Source organism: Erpetoichthys calabaricus, chromosome 7 (assembly GCF_900747795.2).
Source record: "Erpetoichthys calabaricus chromosome 7, fErpCal1.3, whole genome shotgun sequence".
Classification (NCBI taxonomy): domain Eukaryota; kingdom Metazoa; phylum Chordata; class Cladistia; order Polypteriformes; family Polypteridae; genus Erpetoichthys; species Erpetoichthys calabaricus.
Window position 1 is genome coordinate 28,455,099 of NC_041400.2, and position 26,608 is coordinate 28,481,706.

Sequence of the window (26,608 nt, forward strand, 5' to 3'; positions counted from 1 at the left end):
GTTTCAAATTGATTTTAAAATTCTCCTATTAACATTTAAGTCCATTCATAACCTCACCCCTCCATATCTGTCCAACCTTCTTCATGTTGTGATTCCCACCCTAACCTTAGATCCTCTTCCTTCATCCACCTGACCGTCCCTCTCGCTCATCTAACCACCACTGGGAGCAGAGCATTCAGCCATTCTGCTCCCAAGCTCTGAAACTCACTACCTACTGAGCTTAGAAATACTGAATCATTCTCAACTTTCAACTGTAAACTTAAAATTTCTCAGTGATTACAATGGCTTTGTTTGGTTTTAACTTTTTATATTTTCTGTATTTTCTGGGGCTTTAAGTTCTGTTTATAATGTGTTTTTTTATTTATTATTTGTTCAGTGTCCTTGAGTGCTTAGAAACACGGTTTTGTATAAATAAAATGTATTATCATTATTATTTTTATGTGGAGGTGATGCATTTCTACAGCTACTCCCCTCCCACTTCCATTATCTCCCAGTGACCAGTCTTCACACACCATCCTCACTACATCAACATGTCACCTGTTCAGTTTGTCCCTAAGGGTTCAGAAAGTGCCACTGCTGTGGAAAACATCCTGCATTGTTCCTGTTCCAAAGAAGGCATGTGCCTTTTCACCTAATAACTACAGACCAGTGGCACATCTCACATCATGAAGACCTCTGAGAGGCTGGTCCTGGCCCCCTATGAGTCCTCTTGTGGTAGACCACCTGGACCCACTGCAGTTTTGTTCCACAGGGCTTATTCTCACCTGGACAAAGCTGACAGCACTCTGAGGATTGTGTTTTTTGATCTCTCCAGTGCTTTATATACCATCCAGCCCATCACTGTTAACGGGTAAAGTCAGACATATGTAGGTGGATGAGCCTATGGTGTCCTGGGTAATGGACTATCTGTTGGGCAGACCGCAGTTCATGAGACTCAACGGCTGTGTTTCTGACACACTGGAGTATCACAAGGAACAGGCCTGTCTCCTTTTCTCTTCACTCTGTACACCTCTGACTACAAATATAACTGTAAGTCATGTCACTTACAGAAAGTGTCTGATAAAACTTCACTTATTTGGTGTGCTATTAAGGGGGATAAAACAGAGTTTAGGAGTCAGGTGGAGAATACTGTTTTTTTGGTGCGTTAACATCAGCAAAACCAAGGAACTTTTAAGTGACTTCCTCTGCATCAAAGACCCTCTATGTCTGTTCACTAATCAATGAGTGGATGTAATTGTAGTACATTCCTACAAATACTTTGGGGGTCCATATTAACAACTGGCTGAGCTAGTCTCTATAAACTATATAAGAAAACGCAGAGCAGTTTCTCTTTTTTTAGGAGACTGTACACCTTCAATGTAGTCAGTGACATCTTTATCATTTTCTACAACTCTGTGATGGCCAGTGCAACTTTCTATGCTATGGTGTGACTGAGGGTAACATCACTTCAAGAGAGGCCAACAAATCAACAAGCTGTTTAAAATGGCAGGCTCAGTTTTGGGACATGCACTCATCCCTCTTTAGGTAGTAACAAAGGAGGGAATTAAAACAAAGCTGGTTGTGATTGGGAACAATGCTGCACAACCTCTGTGTGACACACTAGCATCAAGATTAAGGTAGGAAGCTCAGATTCAGGAGAGCCTCAGAGTAGAGGTGCTGTTCCACTGGAGTGAGAGGAGCCAGTTGAGGTGGTTTCGGCATGTCATATGGATGCTCCCTGGGTGGCCCCCCTAGAGCTGCTCCAGGAGACCCAGCAGCAGATCCAGGACAGGCTGGAGGAATTATATCTCTTGGCTGGCTTGGGAATGCCGGGATGTCTTGAAATCTGTAGCGGAAAACAAGGAAGTCTGGTCTGACCTGCTTGGCCTGCTGCCACTGTGACTCTCACCAGGAAAAGCGGATTCAGAAAAAGACATGAACTGAGATAACAATGAACAAACATCAACAGCAAGCTATCAATGTGTTCCAGGAAAAATGCACTTCTTGTATTCCCTGATATCAGCTATGGATTCCACTCTTTAGCTGCAGAAACTCTGGCTCATTCCATCTAGCTGCGACATTTGAAAGTTATAAATATCCCTTTCCAAGCCTTATGAAGTGTTCTGTGCTCAGAGTTTGGAGTACTTGGCCTATGAAAGTAGGACATGGCTTTTGACTTTATGCCCTCTCCCTCTTTTCTCTGTACAATCTATCATGTTGCTTTAAATATTTGCATTGCAGTGACCCCACGTACTCAAAATGCATTGGTTCTTTTCTAACTTTAAGCGTCTTCTACAATTTGAACATCCTTTGATTCACATTCACCAGTTTTATATCATAGGATTTTGATTTTTTCTTCTACAATATACAGTATGTCATACTAACAGCTCCCTTTGTGTCTTTATGCAGTGGTGCAAAGCTGGAGAATGTGTCAGCAGGCTTTCCTCAGCTGAACATACAGATGGAGAGTGGAGCACATGGACTTCTTGGGGTGCCTGCAGCCGGACCTGCGGCATTGGAAGTAGCTTACGTCAGCGCAAATGCGACACTCCCAGGTGAGCTTCGTAAGGCTTCTCATGTGCCAAGAGAAAGTCCAGGACTTTGAGTAGCCAAGTGCTGACCTCAGCTGAGCAATGAGGCTGAAGTATCTCTAGACACATATGTCATCGGAACAAATTGTGCAGTAAAACTCACTGTCAGGTGAGGCCATGTCTTTTTTTCTTCTTAATCCAAATTTGCAAGAAATATGGAAGGAACAATTACTGTACTCAGCTGTAGATTTTTATAGATCCAGAAGGGCACTGTAGTGCAGGTAATGAGCAGAAAAGCTGGTCTGGGAGAAATAGAAATGGAGTGGAGCCCTGGCCAATCTGCTTGTGTGTGCACCAATTATATTTCCTAGAGTTTCCAGGGCTGGGGAAAAATGTCTCCAGACCATTTAACTATGGGTTCAGACGTGCGACAGTATCAAAAGCCAACGAGGGGAATTCTATCCTGACAACCCAGGAACTTTTTAGAATATAAGCTAGATGTGTTGCTGGGGTAGTATGGAAGAAACTGTTTAAATGCCTAACAACAAATCTGATGTAAGGAGGTAGATTGTGATGAAGGTGACCAGCACTGTACCTGTCCAAACAGCTGCATTATGGGCCATCAGTTTATGGCTTTTGGCCTGACATTTTACAGCTCTTAGGTTTCAGAAGGAACTACAAAGGAGTGACAGTATTTCTTTCTGATTTTGCACTTGAGGCACATGCAAGAAATTGCTTTTGGCTAAGTGTCTCCATTCTGGGAAAGTTCTAATTTTTTTACCTCCATAAAAGAGAATTCTCGTCTCTTTTAATCCTATCCTCCCACGTCTTTTCTGTCTTATAGCACACTCCTTTTATGGTTATTGATTCTGATGCTGATAATAGTTTTGTCTAGTAAATGCCCCTGGAGCAGGACACTGCTTGAGCAGCTATATACATATTAAGTATTAAGGAATATTGTGGTCAACAGAAGAATGGGGGTGAGGGGACGTTTGTGACATAAATATATTATTAAATATTTGATAATATTTAAATTTTTCCCAACCCCGATTCCCTGATGTGTTTAAAACAGTTAAAAGAAACAAAGCAAAAAATATTTTCAAAGAAGGAAATTATCCCAGTACCTAAGGACTGAAAACTGAGAGGCACATACAACCAAGGAAAGAACCGGTGAACATTTCTTTTAAAAAAAAGTATATTTGGAAATTATCCAAAATGTATACAATCAACATTAGTGAGAAACAGGTGAAGATAAATACAAGAAGAACTACACTACAGAAACAAACCACAATCCATTATGACCCCATAGTTCCTAACAGACTCTGCACCCTGGACTAGAAAAAAATCAGTCTGCCACTTTTCACATATTTGTAACAGATCTCAAAAATTCTTAAAGTGTTGAGCCCACCACAGACTTGGGGAACTGGAAAAGGTTAAGTTTAATTGAAAAGTACAGGGTTTGGTGGCCAAGATAAATCCTGTGCCATAAATATTCTTCCCAATCAACCACCTATTCGAATATAATGAATACTGCTGGATCTTATTATTATATGTCACACAAAATATTTACAGTTTCCACAACACATCCTTGAACGAATAAGGCATTGACAAACATGAACATTTAGAGAGTCCCATACAAGTCCAGAATAGCGGAAGTGATGTAGAGTCCAGATGGAAATAAAGAAAGCTTGTGGGCTTTGGAGCAGTTTCCCCAAAAGAAATATTCAACAGTCCTACCAACAGATACCCAAACTATATGTATGCTTCTGAGGTGTGCCTCCCTTAGTGGATGAAGAGCACTGAATAGGTACATTAAGTATGATGAAATGACATGCACCCCACAATCCTTTACTGATACTGTAAAACCGGACCTTTTGCACTAAAGTCTGTGTTCTGTCTGGACATTTTTCTTTATTATTGGTAAATGAGCAGATTGAAAATATGAGCAAAAAGGTGTCCACAACAGCCCTCTCCATGGATTTATATAGGGTAACTAATACACAAAAACAAACTTCGATACCCACAAAGCCCTACCATATCCTACAATTCCCTTCTTAAAGAAATAGCCCCCAATTACTTTTAAAAATCTAATAACAGAGAAAAAAAAATGTTACGTTTACTGAACCGAAAATTGTCAACTACTATTTGGCATCAGTACATATTGATGTTCTGAGACCAGAATTTTACAGAAAAAGGTTAAAGGATAATTAATTACTCCTCACACAAGCAAAAACCCTTTGCCTTCCCTCTGAGTAGTCGCAGTATTGTCCTTTCTTGCCTCCACTTTGATGGCCCTACTCTCCTCACATAACTTTTTTCCTAATGAAAATATGAGCCTTCTCAGTTAACCCATCGTTATCGGACTAATCGAATGGACTAAAATGCATGATGCTGCTTGGCAGTCCCTGTAGGGTTTGTCCACCCATCATTGACCTCTATTGTCTGATATGCTTTGAGGTTTCTTGTGCTTTACCACAAAAGCTCTATGTAAGAATATAGAAACATACTTACATGTGAGGAGGCGTTCGGCTCATGTCCTTCATGTGCTTAGTTACCAGCCTACTGGTCCATGTTTCACAGATGGTTAGTGAAAAGATGTCAAGACCTCTACTTTACATGACTGTTGTCTCTCCATATTAAAGCTTATTGTCATCAGTACCCCTGCCCAAGACCCCCCGTTTCCATTTTACTATGGATCCAATTTTTTAATACCTTAAAGTTTTTTTTTTCTAATTAAGCATGCATTTTTCTTTTTTTCATAAATATGTAGGGCAGTGTAAACTAAGTTATGTTGGCCATTGTTTGCATTATCTTTGTAACTCACTTTTTTCTTGTCATTTCCTCTGTTAACGGTATCCAAATGCTCACAAATAATGATGAGCAGAGCAGATGCCACTGCAAGCACCCAGGACTGAACCTGAAAACCACCGCACCAACAGAGTAGGACATTAGAACAATAGAAAGGTCATGACGAGAACAGTCCATTCAGCAAAGAGTTTGTCCATCCTATTCATCTACAGTCGATTGTCTAAAATATCATCAAGTTGAGATTTGAAGGTCCCTAATGTCCTACTCTCCACCACACTACTTGGTCATTTATTTTATGTGGCTATGGTTCTTTATGTGAACAAAAGTTTTCTAACATTTTTGTGAAATCTGCCCCTAACATGTTTCCAACTGTATCCCCATGTTCTTGTTTCTGAATTTACTTTGAGGTAACAACAGGGATCTACTGTACTAATTTCCTTTCATAATTTTAAATATTTCAGTCATGACTTTCATAATCATTGTTTGCTTAAACTGAACAGTTAAAATCCCCTCAGTCTATCCTCACAGCTCATACTACCAAACACCCTCTTGATCATTTCTGTACACTGTCTTGATGTAGATAGCATAGAGTCCCCTACAACTGCTAAATCCTTCTCGTAAGGTGTACTTTCGATTTTCAGACTTGTTGTTGTGTGTTCAAACCTAACATTTTTACTTCCTACATGTAATACTTTACATTTACTTGCATTACATTTCATCTGCCCCAAATCTGCTCACGCCCGTATGCTGTCCAAGCCTCTCTGTAACGATTTAGCTGATTCTACATTATCTGCCATTCCACCTTGTTTGGTATCATCTGCAAACTTCACCAGTTTTTGATTAGATAGATACACAGATAGATAGATCTTTATTGTCATTGTCACTTTTACAAAGGAACAATGAAATTGAAGGTGCAGTCGACTGTGAGGCATAAGAGTTAAAAAGACAAGAAGAGAGAAAATAATAACAAACCGAATAGTAATAAAAGTACTTTACAAAATATACAAATTGCACTGGTTGACTTAAGGTCAATATTGCACATTGGGAGAATGATATGGAGCAGTTTTATTCTGAGTTCAGGGCCATGATTGCTTTTGGATAAGAGCTGTTTTTAAGGCGGTTTGTCCTGGTTTTCATTGCTCTGTATCTCTTGCCCAATGGCAAAAGCTGGAAGAGGCAATGACCGGGATGTGATGAATCTTGTGAAATGTCTATTGCTTTTTTGCGGCATCGGGAGGTGTAGATTTGTTCCAGAGTGGGAAGGGTACAACCTGTCCTAAAGACCCTGTGGGGCGCCTTCTTTTCTGAGGAAGTGCAGCTGCCGTACCACAGACACAGTCCGTACGTGAGCACACTCTCGATGGAACAGTGATAAAAAACAAGGAGCAGTTTTTTGGGGAGATGGTTCTTTCTGAGAATTCTCAGAAAATACAGTCTCTGCTGCACCTTCTTCAGCAGCTCCTTGGTGTTGGCGCTCCAGGTCAGGTCATCCTCCAGCTCAATGCCCAGAAACCTGTACACAGGGACCCTCTCCACACAGGCCCCGCCAATGACGAGTGGCTGGATGTCAGTTTTGTTTTTTCTAAAGTCAATAACAAGCTCCTTCGTTTTTGTGGTGTTGAGGAGCAGGTTATATTATATTCTTGTCCAGACTGTTTATGTATGTATTAAAGATCAGCAGTCCCAGCATTGACCCCTGAGGAACACCACTTTTAACATCACCAAATTCTGAAAAGGTGATACAGTCATGCAAACATCATTGCATACAGTGTGTTAAAGGAGACACTCCTGAAGGGAGTGAAATTGCAATCAAAGACACAGTATAATGTCATTCACCTGAATATCGCTGCAGAGTTTCTGAATTCACATTTCATGCTTCACAGGGAAGTAAAAATTTTTATAGTGATTGATTTTGCATATACAAAAATGTGAATGTATGCAGTTTTATTTCGGCCATCTGGCAAGGATTTGGTCTTCCCCCACCACTTTTTAAGAATGCTGCTCAAATAGATTGCAGACGTTCTGTCTTTCTGTTGTTCTTTTTTTTTTTTGATGGACTGTGCCTTAGTGGATTTCTGCTCTGGACTTAAGTGAATTGCCTCTGAGACACAGTAGTAGCTGAAGACAACTACTCATCACTTAACACATGAGAAGGCTTTGCATTGTACTTATTAATGTTCAATTTTTAAAAAAGTCTGCTGACTGAAGAACAGTCTTTTATGTATCATTCTTTACAGGGGATCAGGTCTGAGCACGGTGCTAATGAATGTTATTATGGCCATTTGGGTTTGTACTGTGCAAAAGACAGGGGGTGCCACTGAGCCCCAAGACACACCACACAAAACAGTCCAGGTGTAAAATAAAGGTTTTTACTTTCACAAAATACCTCCCCAACAAATCCACAGCATTTCAATAAACAAACCTCCTCTTCCTCCTCCAGACGAGCTTTGCCTTCTGCCTACTGACTCTGACTCACTGGAGGATGGTGGATGACTCGCTTATATGTCACACTTGAGAGTAATTCTAGTACTGGGCCATAGCATGATCAAAATACTTTTGGGTCAGAAGAAAGCCTCCAGAAGCAGGGAGTCCCTCTCCATGCAGCACCCCCTGGCAGCACCAAAGAACCCCTACAGGGTTGTCCCTCAGGACCATGACTCCCATACATCCCTGCGGACGTCCTAACTGGGTCCACGCCAGCAGAGCACTGTCATATACTGTACTGGGGGAGGAACTGTGCAGAATTCACCAATTCCCCCACATTATCCATTAATGTATCCCTTTGTAAGGGTTGTTGCTTCAGTCCCATCCTGGCTGGGTTATGTCTCCTCCCATACTGTCCTTCTATTACAGCATCCTGGCCAGGAAAGGGTCCAGCATGGCATTCACAACTGTAATGGTGGGATTGTGTGTGTGTGTGTGTGTGGCAAGCCTTGCTTCGTCTTGAGTTCAAGGAAAACACGGTAAGTTCATAAAATTCAGTGAAATGCAGTCTAGTCATTGGGAAAGTATAAACAAAACTAGTTTTGGTGCAGTGGTCTTTTAAGAGTCTTTGAGGGCTAGGGAAGTGTTTGCCAAATATGATGGACCAGTTATTGAGGCCAAAAATGTGGCAGTGCTGCTTTTCTGTTATTGCCACAGGAACTGTCTGGACTTGCTTCTGTTCCTCCTTATTTGGGTCTTGTTGAGGAGCATTGGGATGGCTCAGTGGTGCTATGATTATTGCTTCTATCTCACAGCTTGAAGAACATGCTTCCAGTTCTCAGCTTGGTTGCTATGTGAGACGAGTTCACATTTTCCTCGGTTCCTTGTATTTTTTCCCCCTTTGCTCAGATGTTCTCCCTTATTTTGGTAACTCTAAAAGTGCCCTGCATGAGTGAGTTTGCCTTCCATTAAAACTCTGATTGCTATCCTTCTCTGGTTCTAAACAAACTAATGGAAAAATTGGTGGGTTAAGGAAATGGATAGGGAATGAGGTGTTTGTGTAGGCTGATGGTTGTCATTTACTTCCTGCTGACAGCTGCAGGCTAATCCCTCTGGTTTCTGCTCTGTTGGTGTGGCCACACTCGGCAGCTGTCTCCTTTTTTTTCATGTCATCTCTCCTTAGATGGCCTTTTTTGTTGTATGACAAATCATCCTGGAGTGTAAGTCTTGCTCTCACGTTTGCAGACATTCCTTGTTGATGGTGCCAGTTTCTGAGAAGCTTCTTCTGCACACCCAGATGAGGGAGACAGAGGCAGCCCACACTCTGCTCTTAAATGCATGGACATTTTTACACTTAATCCTGGGGTATGTAAGGCAGCCTCTCCGCTGTTAGGACCATGGAGCAAAATGCTGCTTACCTCACCTTGTTCCAATCACATAAACTTTTGACAATCACCCTTCATTTTACCAAAATTGTAGACTGTTATGAACTGGAGAGTTCCAAAATACAATAGTCCCAAAACAAATCTTAAAAAATGCCTGCTAGAAGAGGGGAACCATCAAACCCCATTTAGTCACAACAAGGGCAAATGTAGAATATCTATAAATGAAACGTTTTAATGGCTCTGGTTAACAAATGACGCTCAGAGGAGTGCAAAAAGGCAAAGAAGGAGTTGCCTAAAATAAACGATTCTGAAACAATAAATGTCCAAATACACAAATCCAGAGGACAAATTAAAAAAAACAGAGAATAAAGTCAAAAATCCAGAAAATACACAGAACAGGCAATAATCAGAATCTCACAAACTCACCAATGCCAGAACATTCAATGAGATGCAAGTTTTCTTTATAAGGCCGAGGGCAGTCCTTTGCAGAGATGGGGAACCACACACAAACACAATTCAGAACGCAAAGTCAAAAACAGAGCACGAGGTTATTAGTCCAGAAAGTACACAAAAAGCACAGAATAGTCAATACTCAAAATCTCACAGACTGACCAACGGCAACACATTCAAAGAACCGCAAGGGACTTTATAAGACTGAGAGCAGTCCCTTTCATTGATGGGCTGGTAATCCCACGCCTTAAGGAACTGCTCACAAAATACATGGTACATGAAAAATGATATCTAGGAATAATGAAACTAAATGATCAACTATGTTAACATAAACAAAGGAATTGAACTAAAAGAAGTAAAATTGGCATTTGAACCCCAGCCATGTTAGGATCCTTGGCTGAAATATAACAGTAGACACGTGGCCGACTAGATGTTGACTCCTTTTCATCGCACCACCAATAGGAACTTCAGTCTCCCTCCTGCGTCTCCTCAGTCTGCCAACCAGCTTGTTAGATCCTTCTATCCTGCTAAAGTGGCTTCCTCACATAGGCCGTCATTGGTCATCTCCTTCTACCATAATGCCAAACCAGCTATAAATTACTATGCTCTTCTTTAAACCACCTGGAACCCTATCTCTATAAAACTGTAGATGAGATGTGACTCTACTAGCAAGTCATCAGTGATTCATGTGCCAGTCCACTTCACTGATCATCCCAGGTAGGTGATGCCATACATTCAGTAAGTGATTTGTCTGCTGGTTACTACACTGCCACTTCCTATGTTCCCATTTCTGCCACAAGTTATGATTGGCTGCAACATGAAAGAGATACAGAGACAGTACAGAGGATGTGCAACTCAAGCCCTTAAATAAACACACCTGTTTATCGATTTACATAATAATGGAAATTGCACCACCCTACCAGGTTTGAGCAAACTTCCCTCCTGTTTCACCTTCAAACTATCAAATATGCACTTTTAAAAAGGGACAAATGGTGACTCACCTCATCTTCCAGCTGTTACATTATACAGTATTTGACAGGTTTCCAAGGTGCAATATAATTGCTTTACACTTATTTTTTCCCATTTAACCACAGGCCAGTTAAGTCCCTTGCCAAATGTTAAATAAGAGATCAGTATTGGGGACAGAACCAACGTCATTGTTGTGTTCAAGTCAAGTAATGTAACTGCTACTTATCATAGCCCGCCTTTTGTAAGGTAAGAATCTGAATGCCATCTGTCCTTGACTCTCAACACATCTTCAGATGTGCATCATTGTGTGAAGAATTACACAGACTCTAATTTCTCCATCTTGTGTCTTCTCAGCCCTGGCAGTAAAGGGAGAGACTGCGCTGGCCCCAGAGTCCAATATCAAATGTGTGAGAATGGGCCTTGTCCAGTGGGGGCGCCAGCATTCCGGGATGTGCAGTGTCAGAGCTACAGCAGGCTATCGCATCACAAGAACACGCTGCAGTGGCATTCCATCACACAGGAAAGTAAGTGGATCTCATGATGGCTGTCCATTCTATTCTAATTCATATTAAACAAAGGTAGCTTGAGGTTTACCCCATTTCTTTGAAGTAGGACAGGACAGTATGGCCTGAAATCCATATCGCAGTATAACTTGAAATTCTGCTGGTTTTGCTACATACCAGTATAATATATCTATCTATATATATATAAAATGCTAAGGGTTATGTCTGTCTGTCTTGTGGACCACTTGGGCTAGAACCTTGATTGTGGTTATAATCAAAAGGGTATGACATAATTGAACCTGGGGAAGCAAAAAATTTGGGTTGTGTCAACCTTTATGAAGGGATCAGGTTTCATGTCTTTCTTTTGGCAAACTGCTTGAGAGGGTGAAATGGCAGAAAGAAAAGAACAGCGGCAACATCTGCTGAGTGTGAATGGCATTGCTGAGCCCTCTCATAGGAAGCAAAGAACAGCAGCACCATCTGCTGAGTGTCAAGTACAGTATAAATTGGGGCCAATTTAACATTGTGAAAAACATATCCAGCACTAAAAATATGACCACAAGATAACTTGATATTTAAAACTCATAAAGCAAGGTCAAAATTATTGGTCATGGAGAATTTATAAAAAAAATCTCGAACAAAAAGTCTGATCATGACAATTACTGATTAATGCCATAAAAATGTGCAGCTGATCCATGTTAGTGAATGTTAATGCTCTGCTACTCAAATAGGTTCGAGTGCAGGTGTTCACCTCTCTTGAACCGATAAAGACACGGCTTTGCTCTCTCTCTCTCTCTCGCCGCCATTACCAAGGATACACAGCAGAAGACATAGCCATTATGTTTCAGCCAGGGTTCTCCTCCTGGCTGGGATTCATATGTCTCTTTTATGTCTGTTTTTTTTCACAATGAAACTCACCAACGGTATCAAATTCAATGGACCGCAAGGGACTGTGTTTTTTCTTCTTCATCCTTTATAGTTTTGAAGGCAGTTCCTTGACGGTGATGGGCAAGTAGCCAAGCACATGGCAAATTGACAAAGATACTTAGACATAAAGTAACTAAATGATCAAAAATAAAAAAGATAAGAAATTAACAAAACCCTGGCTGAAACATAACAACAGTTTCTTCCTGTCCTTCCTTTCTGTTTGCATTGACTCACCAATCAAGTTGAACCGCACAGTAAACCAGATCAACCAGTAAATCACCTACTACTATATATTGAATGTCAAGGTAGGACTGAGTTTTTGTAGTGTGGTATTTTTGAGATGTTCCAAAGGTGTAACAGCAGTCCTCTTGCCACAGTCACCAGTAGTCAGACGAACCCAGGTGTACATTATGTATGTGTATCTATAGTGAGAGATTATGCCTTTGCCATATGCTGGAATAAGCCTCAAACACTGGCCTTTTTGGATCACTGGAATCGGTACTAATTTTTTATGCTGTATCAAAGGCCAGAAATTCTCAGGGTTGATATAAATGTCAATGTCCTCTGCCAAAGTGTTCTCACTGACCTCCCTTGCTCTACAAACATCACACCTTTTTTTCCTGCAGTCGCAAGAGGTAGTTTAACTGGACCTCTTGCTCTCTCCTTTAAAGGAATAAATAAATGCATGTGTTTCAAATGCTGGACTTGGTTTCTACACCTGCTTGGGCTCTGAGAATTTCTCTGGTTTGGGCTGCATGCCATAACTGGCTTTGGCCTTCTCCGACCTCACACTGTGCTTTCCGCCCAGTCTTGGCACATGGTTACAAAACCATCTGTTTCCTGGGAGGAGAGACACGTGTTTGCAGATGTTCTAAGAAAAAAAAAGAGAGAGAAAGAGAGAGAGAGAAAGAAAGAAAGAAAGTTCAGGTCATTATTCTAGGAGTGCATGTAGAGGTGGTGCACTACTACCATTAATTTAGGGTCCGCACAGTGTCAAGCTGAGCTGGTCTTGTAACACAGATGAGTTATATAAGAAAAGGCACAGCAGACTCTTTTCTTTTCTTAGGCGTTTGCATTCTTATAATGAGGGTAGTGACGTCTTTCACATCTTCTATAACTGTGATGGCCAATGCAACTTTCCATTCTGTAGTGTCCTGGGGCTTCATGTATAAACGGTGCGTATGCACAAAAATGTTGCGTAAGAACGTTTCCACATTCAAATCGCGATGTATAAAACCTAAACTTGGAGTAAAGCCATGCACATTTCCACAGTAGCTCATACCCTGTTGTACGCAAGTTCTCCGCTCGGTTTTGCAGACTGGCAGCACCCAGCGTCAAAACAGTGCTACTGTTCCTGCGTGGTTACCCTTTCTTTTTTAGATCTACATCCCTGACACAGCTTTATAAATACACTGAAATTAACTGCATATTGTTTATTACTTTAATGCATCTGATTGTAATTAACCTGTAACAATATAATGGTCCACAGAATGGTCAAACTATTCCAAATACCATAACTGCTTTAGCGTTGTTACTCTCACTGCACCTTCTTCTTCTTCTTTCAGCTGCTCCCGTTAGGTGTTGCCACATCGGATTATCTTTTTCCATATTACTCTCACTGTACCACTCTGAGTATTTATATCACTGTATCTGAGTGTGAATCAAAGCTGTACAGCAGCTGATCGGAAAGAGAATTATCGGTATACAGCATCAAGCACACGCTGCCTCAGCCATGCTTTCTATTTAACTGCTCTCATATGACAAACGCTTCAGAGCCTTTCCTGTACGGACCTCGCGGTTCAGAAACAGTTTCATCCCAAGAAATCTAAATGCACTCAATCAGTCCATCAAGTGCTCCTTGTAGAACTGTTTGTACTTATAAGTACAATTACCTCACTGTAAACTTGCGATACAGTTATAATATTGCACAACCTGAGCCACTTTATAAAGCGCGTATTCACATATGATTATGATATCATTTTTAAGATGAAATGCAGCAAAATATGTTTATTATATTATACAGATAAAACTTTAAATTTAACTACATGGTGCCGCAGCACTAGCGAGCCACTGGCGCTCCGTTCACGGATTGTTTCTGCCTTGCGCTATATTCTTGCTGGTGCTTACACGACACTGGAAAGATAGATGGATAGAATAATTAAACACATACTACGAAGATATTTCGATGTTCCTTAAAAGTTTTGAAGAATCGGCGTTCTAAGCTTACAGATGGCTTAACGTCTATTACAGAGCTGATTGTGTGGCGATTGGGTATTTGGAGAAAGAAAAGTAAGGACAGGAATTGGGGGTTAGTACGTTTGAAAGAGACAGTACTGCTACAATAAAGTATTTCATCAAAGGTCGCGCATGGCGCAGCAAGCGTCTTGCATGAGACATGAACAATCACTGCGCCAATGTGTTCCCATGTTTAATAACATGCTTTAACTCCTCTCATCATGAAAATGATATCACGTATACATCTCAGTATTTTAATTATTCAGAGAGCTGTAATATTATGAATGTAATGGATTGTGTCCTGTCGGAGGAAGTGAGAGCCCGGAAGCACGTAGTGATTCACACACATAGAGCACATAGAAGATCAAATACAAAACAAAGCATTTAACGTGCTACTTTAGTTACGATGGGACTGAGAAACTAGTGAATTAAACGATTTAGGATGAAGTTTATGATGTTCTACTTTAATGACAAAATAAACTACGTGATTAAAGTGAAAATTTAGAGATTAAAGTTGACATTCCATGCTTTTTTCCCACTGTGTGCCTTTTTTTTTTCTCTCTACCCTAATAAGCTGTCATATGATATTCAGACGGTGGGCTACGACTTGCCTTTTCACAGCGACTTTGATATGTGACTTTGATTTATGCATCTGGATTTTTTTGTGCGTGAGCACATTTCCGCTTTTGCGCTTATGCCATGTTATAATGTGAGTTCTACGCACAGCATTATACATGAGGCCCCTGGTCCAGTGACATCACCTCAAGAGAGGCCCACCAAATCATGAAGCTAATTAAAAAAGCAGACTTAGTTATGGGACACACTGTGGACCCACTGGAGGTAGCAGAGGATGAGAGAATGAAGGCAACATGCTGCACCTCCTCTCTCTGACACACTAACACTGGTGACTTTCATACAACAAATTCGTCAACAGAAGTGTATCAAGAGATCCAACTGGGACTCCTTTGCACCAACAGCAAAACGCCATGTTAATGCCTCACTATGACCACTCTCTCATCTTTTGCCAAGTCAGACTTTTTTTTATTTGTTGTGTGTATTTGGGGGGAATTGTTATTGTTTATTACAATATTTCTATATTTCTTGAGGTTCTGTAAAAGTTAAGCTTACCCTTGGGAAAAATAAAGTTATCCTGTCTGTCTGTCTGTCTGTCTGTCTGTCTGTCTATCTATCTATCTATCTATCTATCTATCTATCTATCTATCTACAATTGTGCTTGGTTTGTGAATCCATACCTACATCCTTAACCTAGATTAAGAGAATCCAATTAAACAAATGACACAAAGACATTGTACTTTTTCATCTATTCATTGAGGAAAATGTTCCCATTTTACATATTTGTGTGTAAAAAAGTATGTGAATTTGTTCTTTAAGTAACTGGTGTGACCCCCTTGTGCAGGAAGAACTTCATCTTGGAGGGGTTTTAGCTCATTCCTCTGTACAGACCTATTTAAATTCAGGTATGTTGGTGGGCTTCCTTCCATGAAGTGCTTGCTTCAGTTACTTCCGTAACATTTCTTTAAGATTAAGGTCAGGACTTCAACTAAGAAATTCTAAAAAATTTCTACTGCTTTAACCATTCTTTCATATAATGACTTGTGTCTTAGGTTCATTGTCATGCTTGATCCTGTTGACCTTCAGTTGACAGGCAGATATCCTGATATTATCCAGTAGAATTTGCTGGTAAAATTCAGAATTCATCATTCCATCAATGATGGCAAGCCATCCTGGTCTAAAGACAGTAAAACAGGCCCAAACCATAATACTGCCACCACCATGTTTCACAGATTAGGTAAGATTCTTATGCTAGAATGCAGTGTTTGCCTCTCGTCAAACATAGCACTTCTCATTCAAGCCTAAATATTCTACACATAGAGCATTATTCAAGTTGCCTTCTGACTTATTCATGTTTCTTTAGCAAAGAAAGACATACAAGAATGTTCTACTTACAGCCCTGCCATGCACACCATTGTTGTTCAGTGCTCTCCTGATGATGGACTCATAATTATTGACTTTAGCCAATGCAAGAGAGGCCTTTAGATCCTTAGACTTTACTCTGTGGTTCTCAGTGAGTTCCTAGAATAAAATACAAACCTTGCTCCTGGAGTGATCTTTGCTGGTCAACCACTCCTGGGGATGGTAATAATGGTGTTGAATTTACTCCATTTGTACACGATCTTCCTAACAATGGATTGTCCAGACCCTTAATGGTTTTGTAACTTTTTCTAGACTGGTAAGCATCAGCAGCAATTTTTCCTGAGGTCCTTAGAAATCTTGCTTGATTGAGGCATAACACAGTTACACAAACCTGTATGGTGAAGATCATGATTAATGTTCTTTAAATAGGATCCACACTCATCTCTGATTGTCACCCCAGTGATTTAAACAGCCGGCGGTAATTTTCCCTTCAAAGAAACAGACAATCCTAGGGGTTCACATACTTTTTCACAAAATGCAAATATGTACCATTGGATCATTTACCTCAATAAATACATGTTTTTATATTGTTGCCTTATGTTTAATTGGTTTTTCTATATATAATTTTAGGACTTATGTAAAAATCTGATCATGTTTTTGGTCATATTTATCTCTCTATTATAAAAAAAACCCTGGAAAGCAAAAGCAAGGCTACGATGCGTGATGTTCTCGGAAGTTCTCGGAAGACATTTAAAAGACCCACGAGACAAAAGAGACTTGCCACGGAGCGTCTTGCAGGGATCGTAAACATGAGACTTGGTGCCAAGAGATTGTCCCAGGGATGTCTCGCGGGGACGTGGAACATGAGATTCTTGCAAGACACGCCCTACTTACAAAAGATATCATAGAAAAGCACACCCATCAAAAAACACTCGGTCGTGTAAAAGCACGTAGTACACACAGATCATGTGCTCTCAGCACATATAAAGCGTGTAAGGACAATACGGAGAATAGAGACCCAAAGGCGTTGGAGAGAAAAAAAGGCAGATAAGAGATTATGAAAACAGTGGAATTCGAAAGGCTCAAACAAACGATGACGCGATACACATGCAGACAAAGGTACAGAATATGAAAGCAGTAAAATTTGAAAGTATTGTAGCGTCCCAGCCAGGTTGAGGGCTTTTTGATTTTAAGTGACTGTTTGGTCTGATTAAGGGAGGAGTACAGCACGGAAGACTGATAGCGGGGTATTGATTAATGCGGTAAGGGGGCATAGGAGAGGGTGCTATAAAGTTGTGTTTGGGGTTAGGAAGTCAGTGATTGTTCAAGTAAAACTTTTGTGACACTTTATCATGTCAGTCGCTACAGTATCAAAGAAAAGATAGAAAAGATCGCATTACCGCAAACAAAAAGTGATCAATCATCAGAACCAGGTGTAATTGAAAAAATAGCAGGACAAATCGAGGTCAGAAATAAAAGGCAAAGAGTAGACATCAAAGTCTTTTCGCATTCGCATCATTCAATGCACAAAACGTGGATTTACACAATAATGGACCATACGCTATGGAATCTGTGGTCCCGGAACAGTTAAAGGAACGACAAGTTAAATTTCAAAGAATACACAATTCGGTTGGGTGTATATTGATGATCACGGAGAAGCGATGCAAATTTTAACAGGCAAAAAGAAAGGTAATGTATATATTCCGCGAATAACATTACACACCAAAGGAGATCGTGATATGCCATTCGTATTAAAATGTTTACAGTTTACCGTGAGAATAGCTTTTGCTATGACAATCAATAAATCACAGGGACAAACATTAGAAAAAGACGGATTATGTATTAGAGAAACAGAAACAATATTCACTCATTGGCAGTTATACGTTGCGTTGTCACAATGTGTCTCCAAAAAATATTGTTTTTAATGAAGCTTTAAAGTAAAAGTGCAAATAATGAAATTGAAACAATTCCAAAGAAAAAAAAAATTAAAATTGTATATCCAATTAACCAAACACAGGGGTTGGCGAGCGAAGCGAGCAGGGGGTGAAGCCCCCTAGTATAGAAATAAAGAAAACTAAGGGGTTCGCCAGCTTTGTAGTCCCACTTTATCTATTATTATTATTATTATTAATGTCTGTTATTAATGTCTTTAGAGAGCCTGAGGCTGATAGGAGGTGCATGCGGTGGTAATGAGAGATGGTTCGGAAGTCTTGGTGGGCAAAATTTGGGAGCCATCCAGACAAGCTGGGTAAATCCAGATCTTTACACTGATGATGATTTAAAATGCTAATTGTTAAATAAATTTAACAATTTATGTTGTACAGAATGTACTATATTGTCACTGCACTAGTGGAAGTAATAATAAACGCTGTTCTTTATACAGCTAGATGCAATGACACTAAACTGAATTCAGCAGAAGTGTTGTGCAGAAGCACAAGTTGTAAACCTATTTCATGCCGTGAGTTTTATTTCTGTTCATTTGTCTACAATTTTGATATTCAATATGGTGAAACCAGCATTCCCTGCTGGCATAAATGGCCATATGTATATATTAAGTAAGAAGTCAAGCAACTGCCTTGTGCAGGCACTAGCATATTGGCACCCATGTGTGCCCTGCAGTGGTGGAAGGGTAAAGTTCAGAGCTTACATGGAAATCAGTGTCATCTGCCACTGAATTTTGGCTGATATCCCATGATCTCCACACTCCACAGCTGCTTAGGCTTTCGACCCGGAGAATTCCTCTGGTTTGGGCTGAACGCCATGTGTGGCTTTGGCCCTCTCCGACCTCACACTGAGTTTGATGGCCAGTCTCAGCAAATAATTTCTTCCTGGGAGGAGGGACATATGCCTTGCAGGTATTTAAACTGTGCAAAGAAAGAAAAAGAAAGTGAATGAGGAGCCAGGCTCGTCCAACCTGGTGCCAGGAGTCACATTTTTGAAAAATTTCTCAAAATTTGTTTGTACAGTTTTTCCGCTTTCATTTTGTACAAAGTAAGAAGATAATGGGTCAGAAAAGATGGCCTCTCATTTACTGTATAATATACCTACTGTATTTCATGGATTTCTCCCAATAGGCCTACTTGTGATGTTCCATCTGTCTCAGTTGTGCCTCCTCCAAATTCATGGTATCATCTTCTATCTTTACAGGTTCAAATTAGTGGTGCAGGCTTACAGCTCCAATGTATCTATCCGTATTTCAGCTCACACCCTGCAAGGAGTGTCGAGGGTGCCTTTGAGGTTTTACAACAGAAACAGGCATTTGGCAGAGGAACAGAAATGTAGCCACACAGCTCTGTAGGTTATCACTGTTGCTGCATTTGTGGTGCAGTAAGTGCGTATTTAGATTGTCGATTCCTATTTCTGTTGAGTTTCTGAATTTCACAGGTAAAGAATTACAGTATTTCACAGGCCATGGCACAGACAAGTGAATTTGTTTCTGCTTTAATCGTAATGATCAAATCTCACTTCTTTAACTAACTCTTTTAAAACAGACCAGACCCAATGTGCTAATGCTAGATGTCAACTCAATTTAGTTTAACGTCTGTGTGTGTATGTAAGTACCATTTCGTTCATTATTCTACCCCTTTAATTGCTGTTTCATCCATCCATCCATCCATTTTCCAACCCGCTGAATCCGAACACAGGGTCACGGGGGTCTGCTGGAGCCAATCCCAGCCAACACAGGGCACAAGGCAGGGAACCAATCCTGGGCAGGGTGCCAACCCACCGCAGAATTGCTGTTTCACTTGATATAAATTCAAATGCTTTTAATAATTACTTTTCAAACAACGACTTTCAGATTAATTTGTCGATGGCCTCATTATATGTAGCTGTTGTTATTTATTTATTTGTTTTAAATATCTTTTTTGGAAACAAAACATTATAAGAAAACACAACTTAATCAAACAAATGAAAATAACAAGCAGGTACAATAGTCTGCTTCAAAACTAATCCATGAAACTCACCACTTAAAGTGACAAGAGAGTTATACAACTAGAGAGGCTCATCTAAAATGGGTGTCTACACAGGATAAATAAAGTAAATAAAATAAAAAGTTTGAGTAAGCAAGTTTACTTTAGGATTAAATGAATGAGTTCTTGTCACATTCTTAAAGAGTTCTGAACATCCATCCATCCATCCATTTTCCAACCCGCTGAATCCGAACACAGGGTCACGGGGGTCTGCTGGAGCCAATCCCAGCCAACACAGGGCACAAGGCAGGAAACAATCCCGGGCAGGGTGCCAACCCACCGCAGGACACACACAAACACACCCACACACCAAGCACACACTAGGGCCAATGTAGAATCGCCAATCCACCTAACCTGCATGTCTTTGGACTGTGGGAGGAAACCGGAGCCCCCGGAGGAAACCCACGCAGACACGGGGAGAACATGCAAACTCCACGCAGGGAGGACCCGGGAATCGAACCCAGGACCCCAGATCTCCCAACTGCGAGGCAGCAGCGCTACCCACTGCGCCACCGTGCCGCCCGAGTTCTGAACAGATCCTTTTAAAAAGGAATTTAATTTTTTTCTACTATTGAATAATATAGAACATTGCTTTTCCATTGAGTTATGGGGTGAGGATTGTGATTCTTCTGGTTGAGCAAAATAAGTTGTAAGTAGTGTGATAGATAGGGGGCGCTATCGCTCCCTTGAACCCTCTGATCAGACACCAGATAAAAGTCCAAATATAATATTTATTCAGACAATACAGTGCACAAAGCACCCTCCACTCTACTACAGTAATCCCTCGCTATATCACGCTTCGACTTTCGCGGCTTCACTCTATCACGGATTTTATATGTAAGCATATCTAAATATATAACACGGATTTTTTGCTGCTTCGTGGGTTTCTGCAGACAATGGGTCTTTTTACTTCTGGTACATGCTTCCTCAGTTGGTTTGCCCAGTTGATTTCATACAAGGGGACGCTATTGGCGGATGGCTGAGAAGCTACCTAATCAGAGCACACAGTTACGTTCCTGTGTGCTGATTGGCTCAGCGACGGAGCGCCGAATTCGATTCCGCTGCGTTAACCAAGAAGTCTTGTCTCACTCATTCAGCATCAACGTGCTCCTGCTACTGCTTCAGGGGCCGTGCCCAAACGCCAACAGAAGATGCTAACAATTGCTGAAAAGGTAAAAGTTTTGGATATGTTGAAGGAAGGGAACAGCTACACCACTGCAGGACGCCATTATGGCATCAATGAGTCCACGATTCTTTTTATTTAAAAAGGAGGAAAAGAATATAAGATCTACGGCCGCAGTGTCCTTTAACCAGGGCGCAAAACGAGTTGTAAGTGGATGTAATAAGGCAGTAGTCCGGATGGAATCTGCTTTAGGGATTTGGATTGAAGACTGCCAGAAGGAGAACAACGGCGGTGCTACACAGTCGCCTGAAGAGGCTCCTTTAGAAGAGCTGTAACGCTCTCCTTTGTTTTGCAGTAAAATTAAACTCAGTGTTATCGGACAAGTCGTCGTGTCATTGTTGGTGAGTAACCATAATTAATTTTCTATGTACAGTACTTATTACATGTACATAGTTTAGTGTCACTGTACACACATTTTACTGTATACAATTTTTCTTGCATTGTACATATTTGTTGCTGGTGGCCTGTCTGTCGTAATGGCTGTAACATATGTGATATCGGAGACGCTTGATATCTTTAAAATAATATTTAGGTTTTACTGTATATAAACAGTGTGTTTACATACATTATTTCAACGAATCTTACCTAATAGCTAAGAGAATACAAAGGGTTTATGCTGTATAATTGTGCGGGAAATGTTTATAATAGTGTGGGAGAGTTTATAAGGGCTTAAAATATATAAAAATAACCACATGAACATATGGTTTTTACTTCGCGGATTTTCACCTTTCTGCGTTCTGGAACGCAACCCCCGCGATTGAGGAGGGATTACTGTATTCTCATAAATCACTACAAATCAATAAACAATAAACAATCCTCCACTCCCAGATGCGTTGCCACCCATTCCTCCCGACTCAGCTCGCCCGTCTGGGATTTCCCAGAGTCCTTTATAGTCCTTGACCCAGAAGTGCTTCTGAACCCTCAGGCCATGTGACTTCCTAACACTTCCGGGTCAGATTAAAACTCTTCTTTTTCATCCCGGAAGTACGTCATTTCTTCTGTCCATGTGACTGGGACGTACTTCCAGGGGTGTAGGGAAAATAGTCCTTGATCCTCCCTGCAGCGTCCTCTGGCGGCCCCCCATGGTATCCAGCAGGGCTGTGAATAAACACTCCATTGTCCATGATTCCTTTCTGGCATTCGGGGCACTTCCACACTACAGGGAGGGCTCCATCTGGCGGCCTGGGTGTATTGGCCGGGATGAATAGCCGGCCATATCCCACAGTAGCATGATATAAGGTATTATAATGATTTTTCATGGCATAATACTATCCCATCTGCGATCTTTACAAATATTGCTGTTAGGCAATAAGGCATTAGGAACGATTTTACATCCAAGGCTCTCTAAAAGTTATACAAAAATCTTTGCCCAAAATGGTTTAAGTGTGGGACATTCCCAGAACATGGCCTAGCCATGCAGTGTAAGAACTTCATGATATTGCTCACAGGTTGGATCTTGCTTGATGCATTTTAGCTGAGATACAGTAAATATAATTGATTTCAAGTTTTTAGCTGAATTAGGGCAGTGCTTCTCAATCTCTTTGGCGTTGTGATCCATGTTTTCCCAAAAAAGTGTCAAATAAGGAGTGCCCTTATAAGGGGTCCACCCTTGCAAATTGCACATGAGCAGGGGGAGGTCAAGCACGATGGTCAGGGTGTGAGGGGAATCGATTGTCAGAACAGTGACCCACCATCCAATATAAACAATAGTAACTCGTGACCCACTTTCAGTGAGTGGTTGAGAAACACTGAATAAGGGCATGGTTAGTGCATATTGAACTATAGTGTATTTTTTGAATAATTGAATTCTATGCCATTCTTGTTTGCCCCCTTAGATCATTAAAGGGTAAAGCCCTTTTTTTTCTATGCATGAAACCACTGAGCTGTAGATTTATTTCTGTGACTTCCCTAAAACTTGCAGTGCAAGGCTTTTATTTGATCAACTTGATCATATCTCCATCATGCTGTTACATTCCTCTTCAAGATTGTCAACAAACTCTACTAAGATGACTTTTTTCATTAGAATTTTTAAGGTTCATTTTGAGTCTTATCTTTAGTCAACTACTTGCATCCTGTATGTCATCATTAACAAGGCCCTGCGGTAAGATTTATAAAAAGAGGCTTAAAAAGTGTGTGTATGCGACTTTCCACTCAAAAATCAGAATTTTGAAAGAAAACTTGACGATGAAACTTCTTTGTATTTACAGCAACTCTGACCCATCTGTATTCAACATTTTGGAGAAACTGGGAAATGACAACGCTCTTGATCAAGTAGGGAAATGCAGCCAAACCAGCTAAATGACAACTCACATGTATAATAATTCACATCACTGAGCTATTGTTATAATGTATGTTGACTCGACAGAAATGATGAATATGATGTATAAACTTTATATTAGATCTCTTTTAAGATGGCCAATTCTGCACATTTGCACAGAACGTTTTTGTTTTTTCATCAGTTTATATTGGCAACCTATTGTCACTTCTCAGGATTAGAAGCCAAACCACAGTAAAAACACAGACATAATTCACTGGCTGCATACAGAAAGCTCTAAATCTCACGTTCTATAGCCTCTTTAGATTCTAATGGTTTCACACAATATGGCTTGTCTAGCACTACTTGCAATTGGTTAGATATGAAGGGAATGAGCTTTTAGGGATCAGCCCAATTTTTCCCCATGATGATGACTGGGTTATGAGCTGATTTAGGCTTTCAAGAGCCATTCATTTGGAACTATATGCTGATTTGGAAAGTAAGACTGGCTGAAATTGAGCTCTACCTGTACATATTTGGATATTAACAACAGCTGACTTTCTGGGAACAGGCACCTATCAGAGGAAATTGACCGGCAGGTCAGGAATATCTCACCCAAACTTTAGCTCCTTCAGGCCTGCTGTGCTGGAAGCCATAAACCGACTGAAGAAGGACTACATTCAGCTTCTGTATAGTTTTATATGACAACATAAAAAGGAAATTTACAGTAATGTTAGGTTTTCCTATCGCAGTCTTGGCGATTCACAACATTCAAACTGTAATAAGGCCACCTAGCAAGCATGAAGTTGCTTTAGTTAACCATTAGCAGTTACATTCCATCAACACACAAGTCACCTGTAATGCCAAGATGAGACTGACAAGCATTGTGGCTCAGTGGCCTGGTTTTAGCACATGATTCATTTATTTTGAGGCAAAGTTATGTTATGGTTTGCAGACAAATTGCTGATGGTGTTATTAGTGATGGCTGTCTTGGTAATGTTTTGCATGGCCTATACCATTCATTGTAACAGCAAACACATCATTACATGTGCGACGTGAGAGTGAATACCTGCTGAGACGCTGGTACCTTAAACCTTTCCCTGACCCCAGAGTGCAGAGGAGAGGCATTTTAATGCCATGTGGAGCCCACCATAGGACTCCTCAAATGCAGATGGCAGTGTCTGGGTGCATCAGGAGGGAAGCTGCTCTGCAAGCCAATGAAGGTTTGCACCATTGTGGTTGCATGTGAATGAAGTTTATTAGCATAGTCCAGATATGGTTGTTTCAGAGTGGCAGCCAGGTCGGGTCGAGGAACATTCACATATGCACATTTACATGATGATTGTGAATAGCCTTGTTTCAACAACAACAACGTTTATTTATATAGCACATGTTCCATGATGTAGCTCAAAGTGCTTTACAGGATGAAGAAAGAGAAAAAAGACAAAATATAAAAGTAAAATTAGGCAAACCTTATTAACATAGAATAAAATTAGGGTCCAATGGCCAGGGAGGACAGAAAAAAACAAAGAAAAACTCCAGACGGCTAGAGAAAAAAATAAAATCTGCAGGGGTTCCAGGCCATGAGACCGTCCAGCCCCCTCTAGGCATTCTACCTAACATCAGTGATCTCATTCAGTTCTCATGGTTGTCAGGCTTCACATGGAATAACTTGATAATGATGGTCATGTGGACCTCTGGCCTTCAATCCATCAATGTAGGGACAGCACGGTGCTTTGATCAGGTGGTGGTGGTATTGTGATTCTTTGAGCAAAGCTCTGCTGGAAATTCCTAGGTTCAGGCATTTATTTGAACATCAATTTGATGCGTACCAAATACCTAAACATCATTGCAGGCGATGTATACCATTTCATGGCAACAGTATTCCCTGATGGAAATGGCATCTTTCAGTAGTATAATGTGCCCTGCCACACTACAAAAAATGTTTGGGAGTGTTTGAGGAACATAATGAAGAGTTCTAGGTGTTACCTTTACCTTCAAATATCCCAGGTCTCAATCCAAATGACTGGACTCCTTTGGTACTGTGTCTCTCCGGAAAATCCTTGGGTACCGTTGGTATGACTTTGTGTCAAATGAGCAGTTGCTCATGGAGTCCCGAATGAGGCACATTACCTGCATTGTGAGGGACCGTAATTTACGGCACTACGGCCATGTTACGTGTTTCCCCGAGGGTGATCCAGCTTGTAAGATCCTCATTGTTGGGGACCCGAGTGGCTGGACCAGGCCGAGGGGTCACTCAATGTAACACCTGGCTGTGGCAGATAGAGGGTCATTTCCGGAGGGTGGGACTGGACTGCGTGTCTGCCTGGAGGGTTACAAACCGGGATCCCGAGTTGTTTCGTTTGGTGTTGGGTGTAGCAACACACTGTACCAGTGCATGCTCCCCAACTTGACTTGACTTAAATCCAAATGAGCATCTGTGGCCTATGTTTGAATAACAATTCCAATCCACAGCTGTTAACACCTCACAACTTACAGGTGGCTGAGGATCCTGTTGCTAATGTCCTTGTGTCAGATAGTGGAGTCCATGTATTGGCAGGTCAGAGCTGTTTTTTGGACGCATGGAGGGCCAACAACATATTAAAGCAGTTGATCATAAAGAGACTCTCTTTCATTATGTTATCCACAAATTTGAATAAAACATGGCTGCTAGTGCCAACCTTTAAACCCTATAGCATTAATAGTGTCAAAGGTTTTGACCTCTGTGACCACATCTCTGACAACTGAGAGTAACATCTTGGCAACAGGATTCACAAAATGGCGGCACACACAGCAAAAACAAAATTGCTTTAGGACTTTTCAATAATAAATAAACTTCTTCAAAACAATAACCATTAAGGAATCAACCTACTCCAAATGTTCCTAAGTAACCCATACCAAGAATAAAGTATGAATAGGCTCTGAAATTTTTTTAACAAACCTTAACCATCACACATAAACACGTGTGCACAAAAGAAGAGCTGCAGCCGGAAAGGTGGTCTTAACTTTGTTGCTTTTAACCCTCACAAAACATAAAAATAAAGATTTGTATTC

At 40.8% G+C, this 26,608-nt stretch overlaps 1 protein-coding gene across 1 annotated transcript in view; it reads left to right on the forward strand.

The window, feature by feature from the left end:
- The window catches only part of LOC114654378 (A disintegrin and metalloproteinase with thrombospondin motifs 19-like), a 221,007-nt gene that overhangs the window by 147,978 nt on the left and 46,421 nt on the right, over window positions 1-26,608 (forward strand). Inside the window, exons 12-13 of the mRNA XM_028804882.2 lie at window positions 2,389-2,534; window positions 10,901-11,070. Of these exons, the coding sequence (XP_028660715.1) occupies window positions 2,389-2,534; window positions 10,901-11,070 (316 nt within the window). The remainder of the gene's footprint in view (window positions 1-2,388; window positions 2,535-10,900; window positions 11,071-26,608) is intronic.